Here is a 15,691-nt window from a genome sequence, read left to right as displayed (position 1 = left end):
CAGAGTTTGGTAAGCACTGAAGTGGACGTCAGGTGTTCTGCACCTGCTTGTCTTACTTACCATGGACTTGCTTGTCTTCATGGGGATACTCTATCCAATTTGCATCATTCTCATTTAAAATTATTATTGTTACTCTAGTACTTAACTTTTCATTTTTTAGACTAGATGTTTTTCTACATTTTTATCTCTGTTCTTTCTAAAAGTTCATGAGAGGGGAAAAAATAAATCTGCTATACCTTCGCCTTCACTAGCAGGAGTGTACTGCCGAGGCCTTTCTCTCCTTGCCCCACAAGACATTTTGTAGGCTCCTGTGTCTGAGCTCTCCTGCGTGCTGTCCAGCATAAGCTCTGGGTCAGCTTCCTGTGAACAAGCAAATGTCTTGGTAGCTTCATTGCTTCCTGTGACCTTCTTATTCTGGGGATCAAAGTGTTTTTCTTGGTATTAATGCTTTATTGAAAACATAAAAGAAAACATACATATTTCCATTTAATGCCTTGTGGATGCCTAACAGTATCTTAATACAAATGCTTTCTTAATCTTTTTTTTTTCATTGAGTTTGTGGAGCTAAAAATAAGATTATCAAAGAACCATCTGAGTAAGTATTCTGTAGTCAGAGCTTCATGTTGTAGGAATTATTTAGCCATGACATTAGAAAAATCTCTTACAATTATACCTCAAAATCATATTTTCCAGTTATTGCCTCATTGTTTTGTCATGTATTTTCCCTCTGTATTGCAATGGCATAGTTCAGTTTTTATAATCTAAGATGTATGTATATATTCACATTTTAAAGGGATAGAGAGGTTATGTAAACCATTATCAACTTTAATTTTCATGTGGACCATTTTATCTTCCATATTTCTTGAAATCTGAAACCATTAGTAGTTCTGCTACTTGCCAGAAACTCTGTGAGATATGGTACAACCGTTAGGTGTATAACATTATGCTGTAATTTAAAATTCTCTACACAGTAGGATGTCAGTTCATGGTACCGAAATGTGGCCAAAAGAAAATTGGCATTAAAACAAATATATGCACATCAAATCTAATTTTCTAGTTGATTTAACTTTTGAATGTGTTCCCTGAAAGAGAAAAATGGGCCCATTTCACTAATAAAATTCCCAAACCTTAAAATTTCATATATTTAAAGGAGATTAAATCATACCCAAAATAAGCAAATTATATTACCTCCCTTAAATATTAACTCCATTTTTAGAAGAGTTAATAAGAAATAAGAGACTTGAAGTTTGATGTGTATGTGCTTCAACTCCGCCATATTTTCCATGACATCCAAATGTTGCTTTCTTAGAGACCTCTTATTCATATGTTCGTCTAGCTTTCTAGAGGGAATGTTAATGAGTAGATTTGTTACATTGTCATACAGACTGTGTTTAGCAGTGTGAAAATATTTCTCTTTCTAATCCATTTTATCTCCTTATCAGTAATTAAATTCTAGACATTTTTTTGAATTTTTTAGTTTTAGCAGTTTCTTTTCTAACAGTAGTTTAAAATATCCAGGGATTAATTTCATGTAGACAAGAGAAGATACTTTACCTAAATTATACTGCATTGTCCTGTCACTATCCTTTTTTCCTTTCTTATGTTACATTTCTCACCATATTCACTCATTTTTAAACTGACTTCCTTGTAAATTTCTTGAATAATAACAGGAAATAATTATACCTCTGTTTCCTACAGTTCTGTAGCCTCATCCTGATTCATCATAATAGTAAAAAGATAAAAATAAATTCTCTCTTAAGTTATAGCTTATTTTTAATATCAACTTGAAGGTTTGGCTCTTCTTTGTAAATTTATTTATCTAAAACAATAGGTCTTGAACTTCTGGCCCAGAGACAGTGAAGATTGAAATGGACAGAAGCATTCTCCTAAAATGTTTTAAGCACTGAAATTTTTAATTTACATTCAAACAAGTGAGAAACCCCATGAGCCTTTTAGGTATTGAACAGCTACTAGTTATTATACTGTTGACATAAAAACCAGCTGGGAAGCTTAGGGACTTTCTCATATTGAGCAAATTTGTATTTATACTGTCAGAGGTTCTGATTTTCCTTTGAATTTCCAAAGTCAGGTATAGTCAGGGTATGGATTAAGCTTCTAGTATACTTTGTTTTATGATAATTAATTGGTATGCACCTATCTAAATTATTTCCAGGATTTTATAAAATTCTTGTTTTAGAACAATTTATATGAGAGCACAGTATTCAAATATCATCAAACATCAAAAGCTATGGGTTAATAAAAAGAATCTACCATGTCTGATAGACCAAATTAAATTTGGGAGGGAGGAGGAACAAGCTAGCCAGTTAGGGAATGAGGGCAGTACTTCTGGATTCAAGTAAAGGAAAGGAACTGAAAACTCAGGAGAGCCTGAGATCATGATCTGTGTTTCTGACAGGTAGGTGCTAGCTCAGGCTCTTATCACTTCACATTAAGCACATTCTTTCTGGAGAATGGAAGTCAGATTCTAATGACGTGAAGGCAAAAGAAAATTTCCTAGTGCCCCGGACATGGTTGCTGCTTTTAGTTGGTATTAGTGTCATTTTAAAAACACCTTGTTGTAGGGAGAGTATAGTTCAGTGGTTGAGTGCATGCTTAGCATGTACAAGGTCCAGGTTCAATTCCCAATACCTCCATTAAAAAAGAAAACCTAATTACCCCCCCCAAAAAACCCAAAAACAAAATAAATCAATTTTTAAAAAATAAAACTTTGTTAGTAGACATGGTTGTGAAGGTTATTGACGTCTTAATTCTTGCTGGACATCATGCCTTTTGTTGGGTTGTGCAGTGTGCCATCACCAGTCAACAGACGTTTATATCGTGTGGTTCTCTAACGGTGTAAAACTGTTATTCAAATAAAGGTAAATTTAATATTAAAACAAAGAAGATATATCCTTTTGGAATTTCAGCTAAAACATTGATTTGAAGCCTCTATTTAAACACATAATTTCAATTTTATCATTTGCTTTATATTTTTTTACCAAATTTGAGAAGCCTCACAGTTTCTTTTGGTTTCTGTTTGTTGTTTTGTTTTTAGCAGATGGCCCATACCTTCAAATATTAGAGCAACCTAAACAGGTAAGATTAAAGGGGTGGGACTTTCTCTTTATATATGGGATCCATAAGTCTAACATTAATATCTTGAGCACTGAGTAAAATATTAATGAATTTTATGAAGGAAGTACCTTATCTAGAAGATCAACAACCTGCCAAAGTATTTATCCACTTTACATTTCTCTTAGTCATTCTTCAGACTGTCCTGAGCCTCCTGTCATGCTTAGTTAATCGTAGATCCTTCATATCCCACTGTCTCCACCAACTTTGCTTACCAGCCACTCCGAGGAGAGGCGTTATCCCCATTCATTTTCATCTATAAGGAAACACCTGTACATGCAGCTCACACACACCGAGTTTCATCCACCAACCGTCTCTGCACACACACAGTGCTTCTCAGCCTTCTTCCCTCCTTGGGAGCTCCAGCCTTTTCTGTCTTTGGAACGTGTAACCTAAGACACTAAAAGTATCAGTGGGGTGTAGATAAAGTATTGGGATGGACAGTTTAGTCCTCTTCCCTCCAGGGTTAGTTTTATACTCAGCCTCTTTGGTGTCAGAAGAGGGGCATTTTATTTTGTCAGGCTCTTCCTCTTACTACTAGATTCTGTAGAAGATACCTGGGAATTGAAGGGGCCTCCTCACCATGCCCCCTTGGGTAAATATTTATCGGAAATTGGATGGGACCAGTGCTATGAAAGAGGAGAGGAGAGAATCTTTAATATCTGCCTATAGGAGATTTCAGTCGTTAAGGGGTGGAAGTAATGGTGTAGTCCTCTGCAGAATGAGGACAAAGTCAGTAAACCTCTAAATGGATGTGCTTATTACCACATCTGTGTGAGACTGAGGATGTGTGTGCCTGCTCTCTTGCGGTTATATCACCCAGTACCTTTCCTAAATGTTTTCGGTAGCTTGGGTACGTAGAGTATAACACTTTTGCATTGTGTAACACTTAACAAATGCTGACTAGGTCAAGAATTTAAAGTATCTGTTGTGGTTACTATAGTCATGGCAATATATATGTATTTGGATTTTGGTCAAAATATAAAGTATCTATCTTAACTGTGACCAGATAGACAGTCCTTATGCAGTTGAACTTAGATGAAAGTTCCTGGTGTGGGGACAGGAATGCCACATGACACTTCGGGTCGTTGCTCTATCGCCTGCAGGTGGCACACCCTGACTCCACAGGCTGCCGACATGACTTTGTTTTACCTCCGCGTCCAATTCCACAGCAGTGACTTCTCACAGATGGCCATCTATTCTCTCAAAGACCCTGCCAGTAGAAGTTTATCTCCTAACATTCTATGCAGTGGTCTGGCCTCCTGGGAAGTTTTCTATCTTGTAAGATCTGGGTGATCTGTGAAACTGAGAAATCAACTAAAATTTATTTGTCTGCATACTAGACAAAACATGTTGTTTTTCAAATACCCATTTTTATAAGCCTAGCACTGCAATAAGACTTCTTAAGTGGAGTTTCTTATCATGGGTCCAGTAGTCATAAGGAAAAATTGACATTTATGATTTACTTGAAGGATGGGTTGTGTTATATCCAAAATTCAAAATTCAGTTCACTCCATGTGCATACATAAAAGCACATCTGAGTAAAACAATGTGTTTTCTTACCAAACTGATATTATTTTGATGTCTGACTCCAGTGAAAGTAAGAAGGTGGTATGTAAGTCAGACTTTCTGACCGGATGGATGTAGCCTTGCCTTTGAGGTTGATGACTCATTTTAAGCAAATGGAGTTACTGAGATGAATGGCTGTGGATTGGCAAACCTTTAATCTCAAATATTTAGAATCAGAAATGCATTGACTATGCATTTGAAGACATCCTATCTTCCTAAAAAAAAAAAAGCAGTAATAAATTTCTATCCTTAAGTTACAAATTCCTTTACATAGAAGTTTAGGTACTTACATCCAATCATGGATGTTATCTGTTGTTTTTCAGACTATAAGCAAGCTATTGGGACATGTCCCTTTATTCATGCTCTATTTGACGCCACTCCTATTAAAATATAAAAGTATATGTGTAGTATGTATTTCTCCAACTGTCCTAAAGAAATTTTGTGATTAAAAATAATGAATTACTTTATTAAGGTTTTAAAATAAAATCTAGAAAAATGTTCTTTTTTTCTTTCGGGTCTCTGCCACAGTTTCCCCAGCTCTGACAGAGATGAGTCACAGCATAGACTCGTAACCTTCAGCGTGTCTAGTCCTATTGGATATTAAGTGCCAATTACCTAATGCTGTTTAAAAACTGCAGTTGTATTTTAAATTGATTAGCAGTCAAGTAAATCTCTACCTTTATGGTTAGATTCTACAGGCTAACTGTTGCATATGCAGTTGCTTTTTCATACTTTTAGAAATTTCACTGAATTATTAAAAATAAGCCAACAGCTTTTGCCTACAAAAGGTATAGGGCTGAATTTGTAACTTATTTTTTAGTTTAAATTTTGTGAGAAGCAGAAGAGAGGAGAATTGCCTCTAAATAACTCATTTTACCTCCCAGGTGTTTAGGTCTGGGACCTCCTGAGGAGCCAGAGGCAAGAGTTGTTTTCGGTTCCACTTTGATAATTGATCATACTCCCCAGACCCATGTGTTACTTGAGGCATTTCCCCTACTGGGGAATTTACTTCAGGCCTTACTCATCCCATGAAATATGCTTTAGACTGATCTTCTTTGGAAATCAGAAAATTCTCAGAGAATTTAGAAGCAATTCCAGATGCTTTCCAGAGATTTAGTTAGTTCAGGGCCCCTGGACCACTCAGCTTGCTTTTAAGACCCTGTGAGGCATAGTGAAATGCAGTGCAATCTAAACAAGGCAAAAATTTTACATTGTTCCATGAGCTCAGAGCTGTCAAAATCTTTGTGTTTGCCAGGCTCTGTCCAATGTGCACGGCAGAAAGCCCCCACCAGCAAGCAGTACATGTGTGGCGCTTCTGGTGGCCTCGGGATCTAACGCTGTTTATGTGAAGTCAGCTTCACAATAAAAATAAATGAAAAATGATGATGTTCTTTAAAATATATTAACATATTCTTTTCACTAAAAGGTGAATTTGAGAAAAAGGAAAACCATCTGATCAAGTGACCGTACAGTTATAAACTATTAACACTACCACCAATTGATGGAGTCTTTCAGGAAGAACATTGAAAGCTCCCTTAATATGATGATGGGATCCATTCTCATAACTGTTCTTGTTTTATTCCTTATATATAAATATGCACATTTATAATTGTTAGCTTTGTAAATTATAAGATGTCAGAAGTGGAATAGACTCTGAAGATGGTCTTGTCCAATCTTATTTGTATAGATTAAAAACCGTGGGACTTAGGTGTTTAATAGCCCACACGGTAAAGACTTCTAGTTAACTCTAAACTGATTTGCTACATCTGTAAAACTCTTGAGTTAATAATATTTAAAGGGACTCTGGTTTTGGATTCATTCAGGTCAGTGTGTATATCCAGCTTGAGTTTGACAATATTGATAATCTTAAAGCAAAAATTTTATCTTCTGAGCTGTTGAGAGGAGCTGACAGATGCAGGATCTAGCATGGGGTGTAGTCTACAACACTGATGTGATATATTTAACAAGACATTTCTGTATTCTCTCCTGAACCAACTGTAATCAGAGTAGATAAAGTAATTCCTTTAAGTAAGAGTCAAAGAAGCTTAACTTTGAGTCATATGGCCAATTTCAGAGCTTGGCAGCAATTTGAGACAAGGAAGCTCTGATGCAGACAAGCTGTAGCATGTAGAGTCCAAGGCTTACAGCTCTGCAGCAGTTACTCTCCATCTAGCATAGCAGGAGAGGTTCCGCAGGGCTAGGGACCTGGCTTTTGAGCCACAGCCGAGTGCACAAACATCAGTTAACATCAATGTTCATAATAAGATGATGGGAAAAGTGGTTCTCATTTACAGTCCTCTTTCACAGTTTATGTTTTTCCTCTCTCCTCTGATATACACAAAAATTTAAAATTTGTGTATCATTTTGTCCCGGTAATGTGTAGTAAGTATTTCTGAAACTCGTTCTCTCTGTGTTCACCTTTGCAGAGAGGATTTCGTTTCCGTTATGTGTGCGAAGGCCCCTCCCATGGTGGACTCCCTGGTGCATCTAGTGAAAAGAACAAGAAGTCCTACCCTCAGGTCAAAGTAAGTTTGTGGTGTCTTTCTTTGTGCGTTTTGGAAGATTTGATGTCCTAGGAGCAAAAGGAAGGAATGCTTCCCGTGACTACAATTTGCCTCTGCTCCTATGTTCACATGATTATTATATTTTAATATAAATGTGTCTCTTAGCAATAAAGTGACAGATTTAAAAAAAATCTGTAAATATTTCCATTTAGTAGAAATTATCTCAATATTAACTGACAAACTTTTCTTGTTTCTTGATTATCTGAAAGGTGTTTTTAATTGTATGCTTCCTAAAACTTTAATAATTCTTTGAGAGAGTGCTTGATTTCAGCTCTTTGGAGATCTAGTGAAAAACACTCAGACGACTGAGTGTATGGATTACATAGCATAGTACTTAAGATCATGAGTTCAGATCCAGCTCTGTTACTAGTTGTGTGCCTGTGAGTAGGTTATGCAGCACTTCTAAACCTCAGTACCTGAATGTGCAAAATGCAGACACGGTGACCGTCTGTACTTCATAGAGTCTCCCAGAGATTGAATGAGAAAATGTATACAGGGGTTCCACAGAGCGCCTGGGTGTACCATAGGGCTTCCACCTGAGCAACTGTGCGTCCACACATGGTGGTCCTGGGGATGCCCTCCTTCAGGACACGCTGTGGTGTGCTTGACCAAGCCTCGTCTACATCTTCAAGTTCTTTCTCTGTTTATTTAATCGAGAATATCTTTTTCTAAGGTAATTGGAGGTTTTTATTTTCATACTATGGTGTCATGTTTTATAGACTGATTGGTAATAGTTTTAAGATAAGCCAGTCAATAATTACAGTTTCATCATTTATAAACATTTTCATTTGTTCAGTAATTCAAAGCTTTTGGCAAAAGGTTTTCAACTCCCACTAAGCTGTGTGTGTCTCTTAGGATATGACATTCTTTTGGCCTCAGTCTTTTTTTTCTTGGCGGGGTGAGGGAAGTTGGGCATGGTTTTTTTTTTTTTTCTTTTCTTTTTTTCTCTCTTTTTTTAAATAAAGTTTTTAATTGAAGTATAGTTGATTTACAATGTGTTAGTTTCAGGTGTACAGCAGAGTGATTCAGTTATACACATATATCTTCTTTTTCATATTCTTTTCCATTATGTAAGTTTCTTACAGGATATTGAATTTATTTCCCTGTGCTATATAGTAGGCTCTTGTTTAAGGCCTCAGTCTTTTTGTTGATTTGCTGTGAATAGGTGAAGGGCAATGAGACAGACCCTCAGTAAAGTTGTGTTGTCGGGGAAATTTGCCTTTGATTTGCCAGCTTTGCATTTTGCTTCCCTTCTCTCCTTGTACCCCACTTCTAGACCCAGGCTATTCTAATTTCTCATCCCTGTTTCAAAACAAACAAAAAAATCAAAGTACTGTGATTACTTACCTCTTGGGTAATATTGTGTATCGTCTTACCAGTCTTTTTTGCATCGTAAGTCTCCTGTCGTAGCTGTCGTGTGGAATGGAAAATGTCTTTCCTATTCAAGGTGTTAGGCAGAGTATATATGATATTTTAGCCACAGTCTTATGGTCTCAAGTCCTTTAGAATCTGGATGAGGAAAGAGGGGCAATGATAAACAAGAGAATTAGCACTTACTAAAGATTTGCCAAGTGATCATCCTTTCTAACCCTCATAACAGCCCTGGAGGTAAAAAGTGTAATAATGCCTGTGAGAAAACTGAGGCTCTTAGAGGTTCTTCCTCATGGGACTGGTGGCTCGTTAACCAACAGCAGACTCCTGCTCATTGAACTCATATGGAATGTGTGCCCTCCGGGTGCTGGGGGCAGGGACCGAGGGGCCGGGACATGGGAGAACAATGGTGATAAAGATGCAGAAAATTATCACTCTGGAAAACAAGGGAGAGAGAGGGTCAAGGGCAAAGGGTACCAGGTATTAGGGAGTCAGATCCAGCATCTATCTTTTTAGCACATCTGTCTGTGTGTCCTGTATATCAATAGTGTATTTGTTTATATGTGCACTTGTGATAAGGATTATTGAAAGACATGTTATCAGTATGGACACCAATTGTAATTACTGAAGAGTTAACATTAAGAGAAAAAATGGGAGTTTTTTCTGGACTGTCTATACAAAAAGTATGCATTACGGTGTTTTCATGAACTGTTTATGTCTATGGCTCCAGTCTTTTGTGGCTAAGTAACAATTCTTGATACTAAAAAATACATGACATTAATGTTGTTGTAAATTTATTCCCTAAACAAAAACTTTATGTAACTATTTATGCTCAGCCTTCATACATCCTTCTCATGTAGTGTTTCTGCCTCACATTTCCAAAATAGTCTAGAAGTAAAACAATCTAATGGACATTAGATATTCTTGTCAAATCATGGTTTCCGTTTCAAGGAGTTTAATACTCAGTGGGAGGAATAGATATATAAACAACTAATAATAAAAGAAGGCAAAATATAAATGTGTAAGATCAGTCATTATTAAACTTGAGCCACAGCTTTATTGTTTCACCCAATTATTTTTTATTCACTAATTCAACATACATTTATTAAGCATTTAATCCAGTTGTAAGAAAACAAAGAACAGTTTAGAGAGTCTATTACAAACTGTCATGGGTCTCTTTGCCTGTCCTCATTCACTGAGAGTTTAAATGACTCTGCTCTTTGTAATAGTTAAAGGAAGTAATTGTATTTATCTTAGAAGCTCTTAATCAGAAGGATGGGGAGGAGGGAAAGAAACAGTCATGAGATACTTTTTTCCAGAGCACTTTCCCAGTATCACCTTTAATAGTCTTTTTCATGAAGGATAGCTGAGGGTGACCTTTCAGTTTGTGAAGGGAATTTAAATCCTTTTTGCCTGTAAAATTTAGGCGGAGGAAGGACTTACTCTCCGTGTGTGTGTTTATCAGGAGGATCTTCACAATTGTGCTGTCTTCTGCACAGTTAGCTAAGCACGCGCTCCCTGTGAGGCTGGGAGAGAGGCAGTGGGACAGATGCAGCTGCATCAGGATTTCTCAGACTCATCACTGCTGGTATTTTGGGCGGGAAAACTATGTTTTGGAGGGTTTTCCAGTTCATGGTAGGGTATTCAGCAGCATTCCTGACTTCTACCCACTAGGTACCAGTAGCTTCCTACAGTTGTGACAACCAAAAAATGTGTCGAGATATTGCCAAATGCCCTGGGGGTAGGGGAGCAAAATCACCCTGTCTTAGAACCACTGATCTAGGTGCAGTGTCGAATCAACCTTTACCTTTCTCCTTTGCGTACGTTTCTACTATGTAAAACTGTAGTACGTAGGTTATATAGACTTGTCTGAGTATATTATTTTGTAAACGTATGTATTTTTCCTGATTATTAGATACTTATTTTCAAGATGATGGTTGTGGTGACTCTATAATTTCTTCTAGAATCTCTGAGTTAGCATCCCTGGATATTAAGGAGAAAGGTAGAAAGCAGAAGAAAGAAAACACAGATCCCAAACATTCAATATTCTATGATAACTGCATACCTAACAGTTAACATAGGAGTTCTGTTGGCTCTCCGCTGTAAACTGCTACAGAAGAGAAAGTGAAAGTGCGGGTGGATTCAGTCAAGGCTGTAAACCTCCAGAGAGGGTGTGAGCCACGGGAGAAGCTATGGAATTGCCCTCCTCCTCCCTTCCAGCAGAGGGAGGTATAGTGGAGAGTGTCCCACACTCTCCCCAAATTCCATTTCCGCAGGAACGTCAGTGGGAGAGCATTTACATTTACTGGAAGGAAATGATATTTCTGAAATTTTACATACGCTACATACTTGCTAAAGTACATGGTTCAGGCTTAACAGTAAAATGTCATGGGCTCTGCCTTTTCCTCACCTGCAGCCTCTTACTCTTTTCTCCTCCAGCCTCGCCCCCTCTTCCTTCCCATCATGCCTCTGTGAGGACCCACCACGCCCTGAGAAGCTGGTGGTTTGTCCAGCACTCAGTCACCCACAGGCAGCAGCAAAGGGGCGGGGCTAACCTGAAAGCTGCTGGGGCTGGCTGTGGTTTGGGGGCTACAGACCCTTAGCTGTGCTTTACAGAGCTTATAAACATTTAACCTGCCTGGATTTCTCTCTCGCTGATTGTCCACATATGATACAAATTAAATCATTTTAAAACCAACTCTAGGAGTCTACCCTGGTCCTCCTTTTTCTACTGAATTTTTGTCCCATGCTTAAAACCCTATTTCCGATAAGCTGAGTATAGGCTAGGCTTAGACATACTCTTACCACGTGGAGATTATTTCTAGAATTAGGGCTACTGGACCATCTGGTGTTCTGCATGTTTCACGTCAGAGAATACCATTTAGCTTTCAAGAGTCTTGCTATGTAAGTCTTCACATTCTTTTTAAAAAAAAACTGTTCTAATTATAAAATATTTCAAGCATACAGAACATTTAAAAATTGATGTAAAGGATACCACATACCACCACCTGATTTAATAGGTACAGTCTTCCCTCAGTGTCCTGGAGGATTGGTTCTAGGACCCTGCAAGATACCAAAATTCACAGATGCTCAGGTCCCTTGTAAAAAAATGGGGCAGTATTTGCATATAACCTATGCACATTCTTCTGTATACTTTAGATCATCTCTAGATTACTTTTAATACCTAATGCATTGTAAATGCTATATAAATAGTTGCCAGTGCATGGCAAAGTAAGTTTTACTTTTTGGAATTTTCTGGAATTAAAAAATATATATATTTTCCATCTGCAGTTGGTTGAATCATGGATGCAGAACCCGAGGATACAGAGGGCTAACTGTATTACCATTTTATCATATTTGCTTCTGATCTCTTTCTAAAATAAAATATAGTAACAACTAAAGCCCTGCCCATCTGTCACTTTTTCCTTCTTCTTCATGGTAAACTTTCGATCTCTGATATATTTTAATATTTTTACTATATAAGTATGCTTCCCTGAGTATTGGGATTTTCCTGGTTTCAACTTCAATTTTCTATTATGCACGATGGCTTATTTTCAGGGCAATAAGAGTTAAAACTGGGCTCCACTGAAGATTAATGTTCACTTTGATTCTGTTGATTCCTCTTTATCATCTAGATAAAATGTATTCATTCACAATGTGGACTTTACAGCAAATAATAATATTTGGAGAAAAATGTAGGGAAAGGAAATATGCAGACTAACCCTGCATCTTGCCCTTTTTAAAGAAAAGCTGTCCTTTTGTCAAACATTTAATAATCCATTATACTGTCCTATAAAGCTTCGCTTTAAAGTTTCCTTAGTTCTCATTTCATCATGAAACTCCTAATGGGAGAGGCTGGCAGAAAAGCACAAGTACCTTCCTCGAGGCCAAGCTTGTCCCTGCCTGTTTTTGACTCAGCAAGGAGTGCCAGGGAAGGCTCACTTCCCTCTTTCCCGAAAGTTATTCATGAGATTTTTTTTTTAGTTAATCAAACTACCTTCCTCTTCACAGAGGTGGAAAGGTGCCAAGAGGAACAGCCCCATGGGGCTTCAGAAACCCTCACTGATTCTCTTCCAGAGTGGCCAGAAAGCAGGCATCCTCAGCTCACATGACATCCTCCAGCGTGCCCCCCCCCCACCAACCAGAAAGCTGTCCGTGACCTTGACTCTAAAATACGAATAGCTGACCAGTTGGTATTCTTATTTTCTCTTTAGTTATAAATATCAAATGCAATGGACCACAACTTGAAACACAGCTGATGTAAGTGTAACTATTTTTAATCAAATGTTTTCTGAAAGCTGGTTCTCACATATGTTTTCTTTCTTGAGTGTTTTATGTTGAACAGAGGCATGTGTTGAAATGTTTAGGTCAACAACAACTTTTTTGTTGTCCTCCCCACAATCGTTGGTTTTTGGTTTTGTTTTTTTTCTCACGTCTCCACTCTCGGTGCCCCTCTCGCTTAAAAATCCTAAATGTTAAGTTTCAGTCAAGGTCACATACAGCCTGGCTGATCTGCTGTGGCGTTTAGGGATATCACATATCCTTGTGTAATCTCTCTTTCCTTTGTATAGACTTGTCTGGTTCAGAAGTTTTGCTATTTTAAAGACCTAGTTATAATGCTAATTTTGAATGGTTTAATCTGAGTCAGTTACTAAAAACAACAGGGAAGAAGACCATCAATAATCAATTAGGCATGTACCTAGAACCTACCTCGTAGCATTTTTAAAGTTTCCATCAATACCCCTAAGCTGTTCTCTGTTTGCATGTGTTAACAAGGGGAAATAATCATATCCCCAAGGTCCAGAGTCCTGTGTGCTGTATATTGAAGAGAAGGGCTTTGTAACCTGGATTCCCTTTCACTCGCGTCAGAGCAATTTTGGACTTCTGAATTTATATGCCGAATTTTGTGTATATGTATACACATATTTCTGGGGAGATAATTATAACTTTTTATCAGATTTTCAAAAGGAAAGACTCAAACATGGTTACGAACCAGTGCTGCAGAGTATATGTCACTTTAGCTTTTTGACAGTGGCCAATTTAAAAAAAAAAAACTGCTAACGAAAAGCAGCCAATTAAAAAAAAGATATATGGAATGTCTTTAAATTTTTTCATATTTATTTTTGTACTTTTAATTTTATATTTACATTTTTGCATTTTTTATTGCTTTTTGGTAAGTTAAAATAATTAAAGTTGCTCAATACAGGGCCCAAGAAAGCCTCCCTTCACTTTGGGTATGGGGTGGGGAAGCGGGGAGACAGAATCACAGCCCAAAAAGGCAAACAGTCTTCACTGCTTTTTCTCTCTTGCTCTTCCATAGAGGTGCTGATTAAGCATGAAGTTAACCATTAGTGGTTGAAGCCAAAAGAGAGAAAACAGTACATTTAACAAATACTCATTGAGCACTATGTGTCAGGTCCCCTCTAGGCAAGCAGACAAAACTACTTCCCATGTGTAACCACAATCTAGACTTCTGGATAATTTTTCTTTCAGGTAGTTCATAAGTTTTTTATTTGGTACCTAGAACAGAATATTACCTTGTGAAACATTTTTTAGAACAGCCCTTTAAATTCACTGTACATATTCATAGTCTGCATTATGAACTGGAGAAAGCTACTCATTAGAGGAATTCTTCTGGGTCATAGCTGTGAAACTTAACCCTTAGAAATTATCAAGAGAACCATAGACTTACTGAATTTACAACTTGTCTGAATTTCAAGCTTTGTTTTTGTCCATCCGAAGCTTGGTGACCTTCCCCTGTTGTCCATTCCCATTTTTCTCCTCTCTACTCTTCCTTAAATATGTGATTATTCCTGGGACCACTGTTCAATCTAAAGCAAATCTCTGGTGGCTTCTTCTAACCGCAGTGGTCTCAGTCTGAAGACTATATAGCCTTTCCTCATTCCATCCAGGAATTTGGGTCTCATAAAGTCACACACTGGTAATTCTTCTTGATAAGGTAAAAATACATGGAAGTGCGACCGCCCCCAAGCGTGCAACACCTCCTCTACCACGGACAAGCTGCTTTTCAGCTTGTCAGCAGGTCTAGAGGTGAGGCTGTAAACTTCCCTGCAGTCTCAATCTCCTCTCCCCACCCTCCAGGTGGATTCCAGATCAGAATCCTCCAGTCTCCAGTCACCTCTCTGAGGTTGCGTCTGGGTGGACTAGAAGGTGCTTGCAGATGTTCACAGACAGTGCCTCTCACCTTTAAGTACTCATTCACCCAACAGAGCGGTTATGAGGATGGCTTGCTGTGCTTCCTTGCATCATCTCATTTGATCACCACAGCCCACTGAGAGAGTTTCAGTGATCCTCGCTGGACAGTCAAGGAACCAAAGTCCGGAGGCGTTAAGAAGCTTTCCCCTGGGTCTCAGTCTTCCAGGGGTGGAGCCCGAGATTTCAGTTCAGGAAGTAGGATCAGATTTTTAACCATCGTGGGCTACTATTAATTATTATGGTATTAAGGGTCTGTCTCTACTTGTGGAGGTCTTTAAATCTGTAGGTCTCGACCATGGGTGTGCATCAGAATCACCCAAGAATAGTTTAACTGCAGAGATGCCAGGGGCCCACTTTACACATGCTAAATCACAGTGGATCATTTAGCCGATCTACGATTCTATGGTAGTTTCTAAGGGTTTGTGTTATATAACAGATGAATGAATAGATAAATCATGGTGTAACCATAGAGTAAATATTATGCTACTGTTTTAAAAAATAATTATGAACACTGTACAACATAGGAAAGGCTTATGACCTCGTGTTAAGAAAAAAGCAGGATTCCAGATGTAAAATATAATCACTGAAGTGATTTAACTCGGTGAATGAGTTAAAATCAAGATTAGGGACAGTGGAAGAAAAAAATAACCAAATTTAAAAATAGATCTAAAGTAATTTCCTGGAATGTGGCAGAGAGAGACAGAAAGCTTGAAAGAAGGGGTGAAATTCAGGTTGCAAGAAAGAGTAACAGGTGTGCAACTGAAGTCCTGGAAGGCGGTACTGAAGCTGCAGAGTCCTGGTCCTGCACTTAGAAGTCCTCGTCTCGGATGGGGTTCGGG

General features: G+C 38.0%; 1 protein-coding gene across 3 annotated transcripts in view; it reads left to right on the top strand.

The window, feature by feature from the left end:
* NFKB1 (nuclear factor kappa B subunit 1) overlaps positions 1-15,691 on the top strand; it is a 110,034-nt gene that overhangs the window by 27,067 nt on the left and 67,276 nt on the right. For 2 of the 3 annotated variants that reach the window (XM_074343171.1, XM_074343180.1), the window contains exons 4-5: positions 3,056-3,096; positions 7,128-7,226. In XM_074343171.1, coding sequence (XP_074199272.1) covers positions 3,056-3,096; positions 7,128-7,226 — 140 coding nt within the window. The remainder of the gene's footprint in view (positions 1-3,055; positions 3,097-7,127; positions 7,227-15,691) is intronic. The other variant, XM_074343173.1, reaches the window with a different exon arrangement.

This window comes from Camelus bactrianus, chromosome 2 (genome assembly GCF_048773025.1).
Source record: "Camelus bactrianus isolate YW-2024 breed Bactrian camel chromosome 2, ASM4877302v1, whole genome shotgun sequence".
In the NCBI taxonomy this organism is placed as follows: domain Eukaryota; kingdom Metazoa; phylum Chordata; class Mammalia; order Artiodactyla; family Camelidae; genus Camelus; species Camelus bactrianus.
Note: the sequence above shows the minus strand (reverse complement) of the source record. Positions and strands in the feature narration are given on the sequence as shown.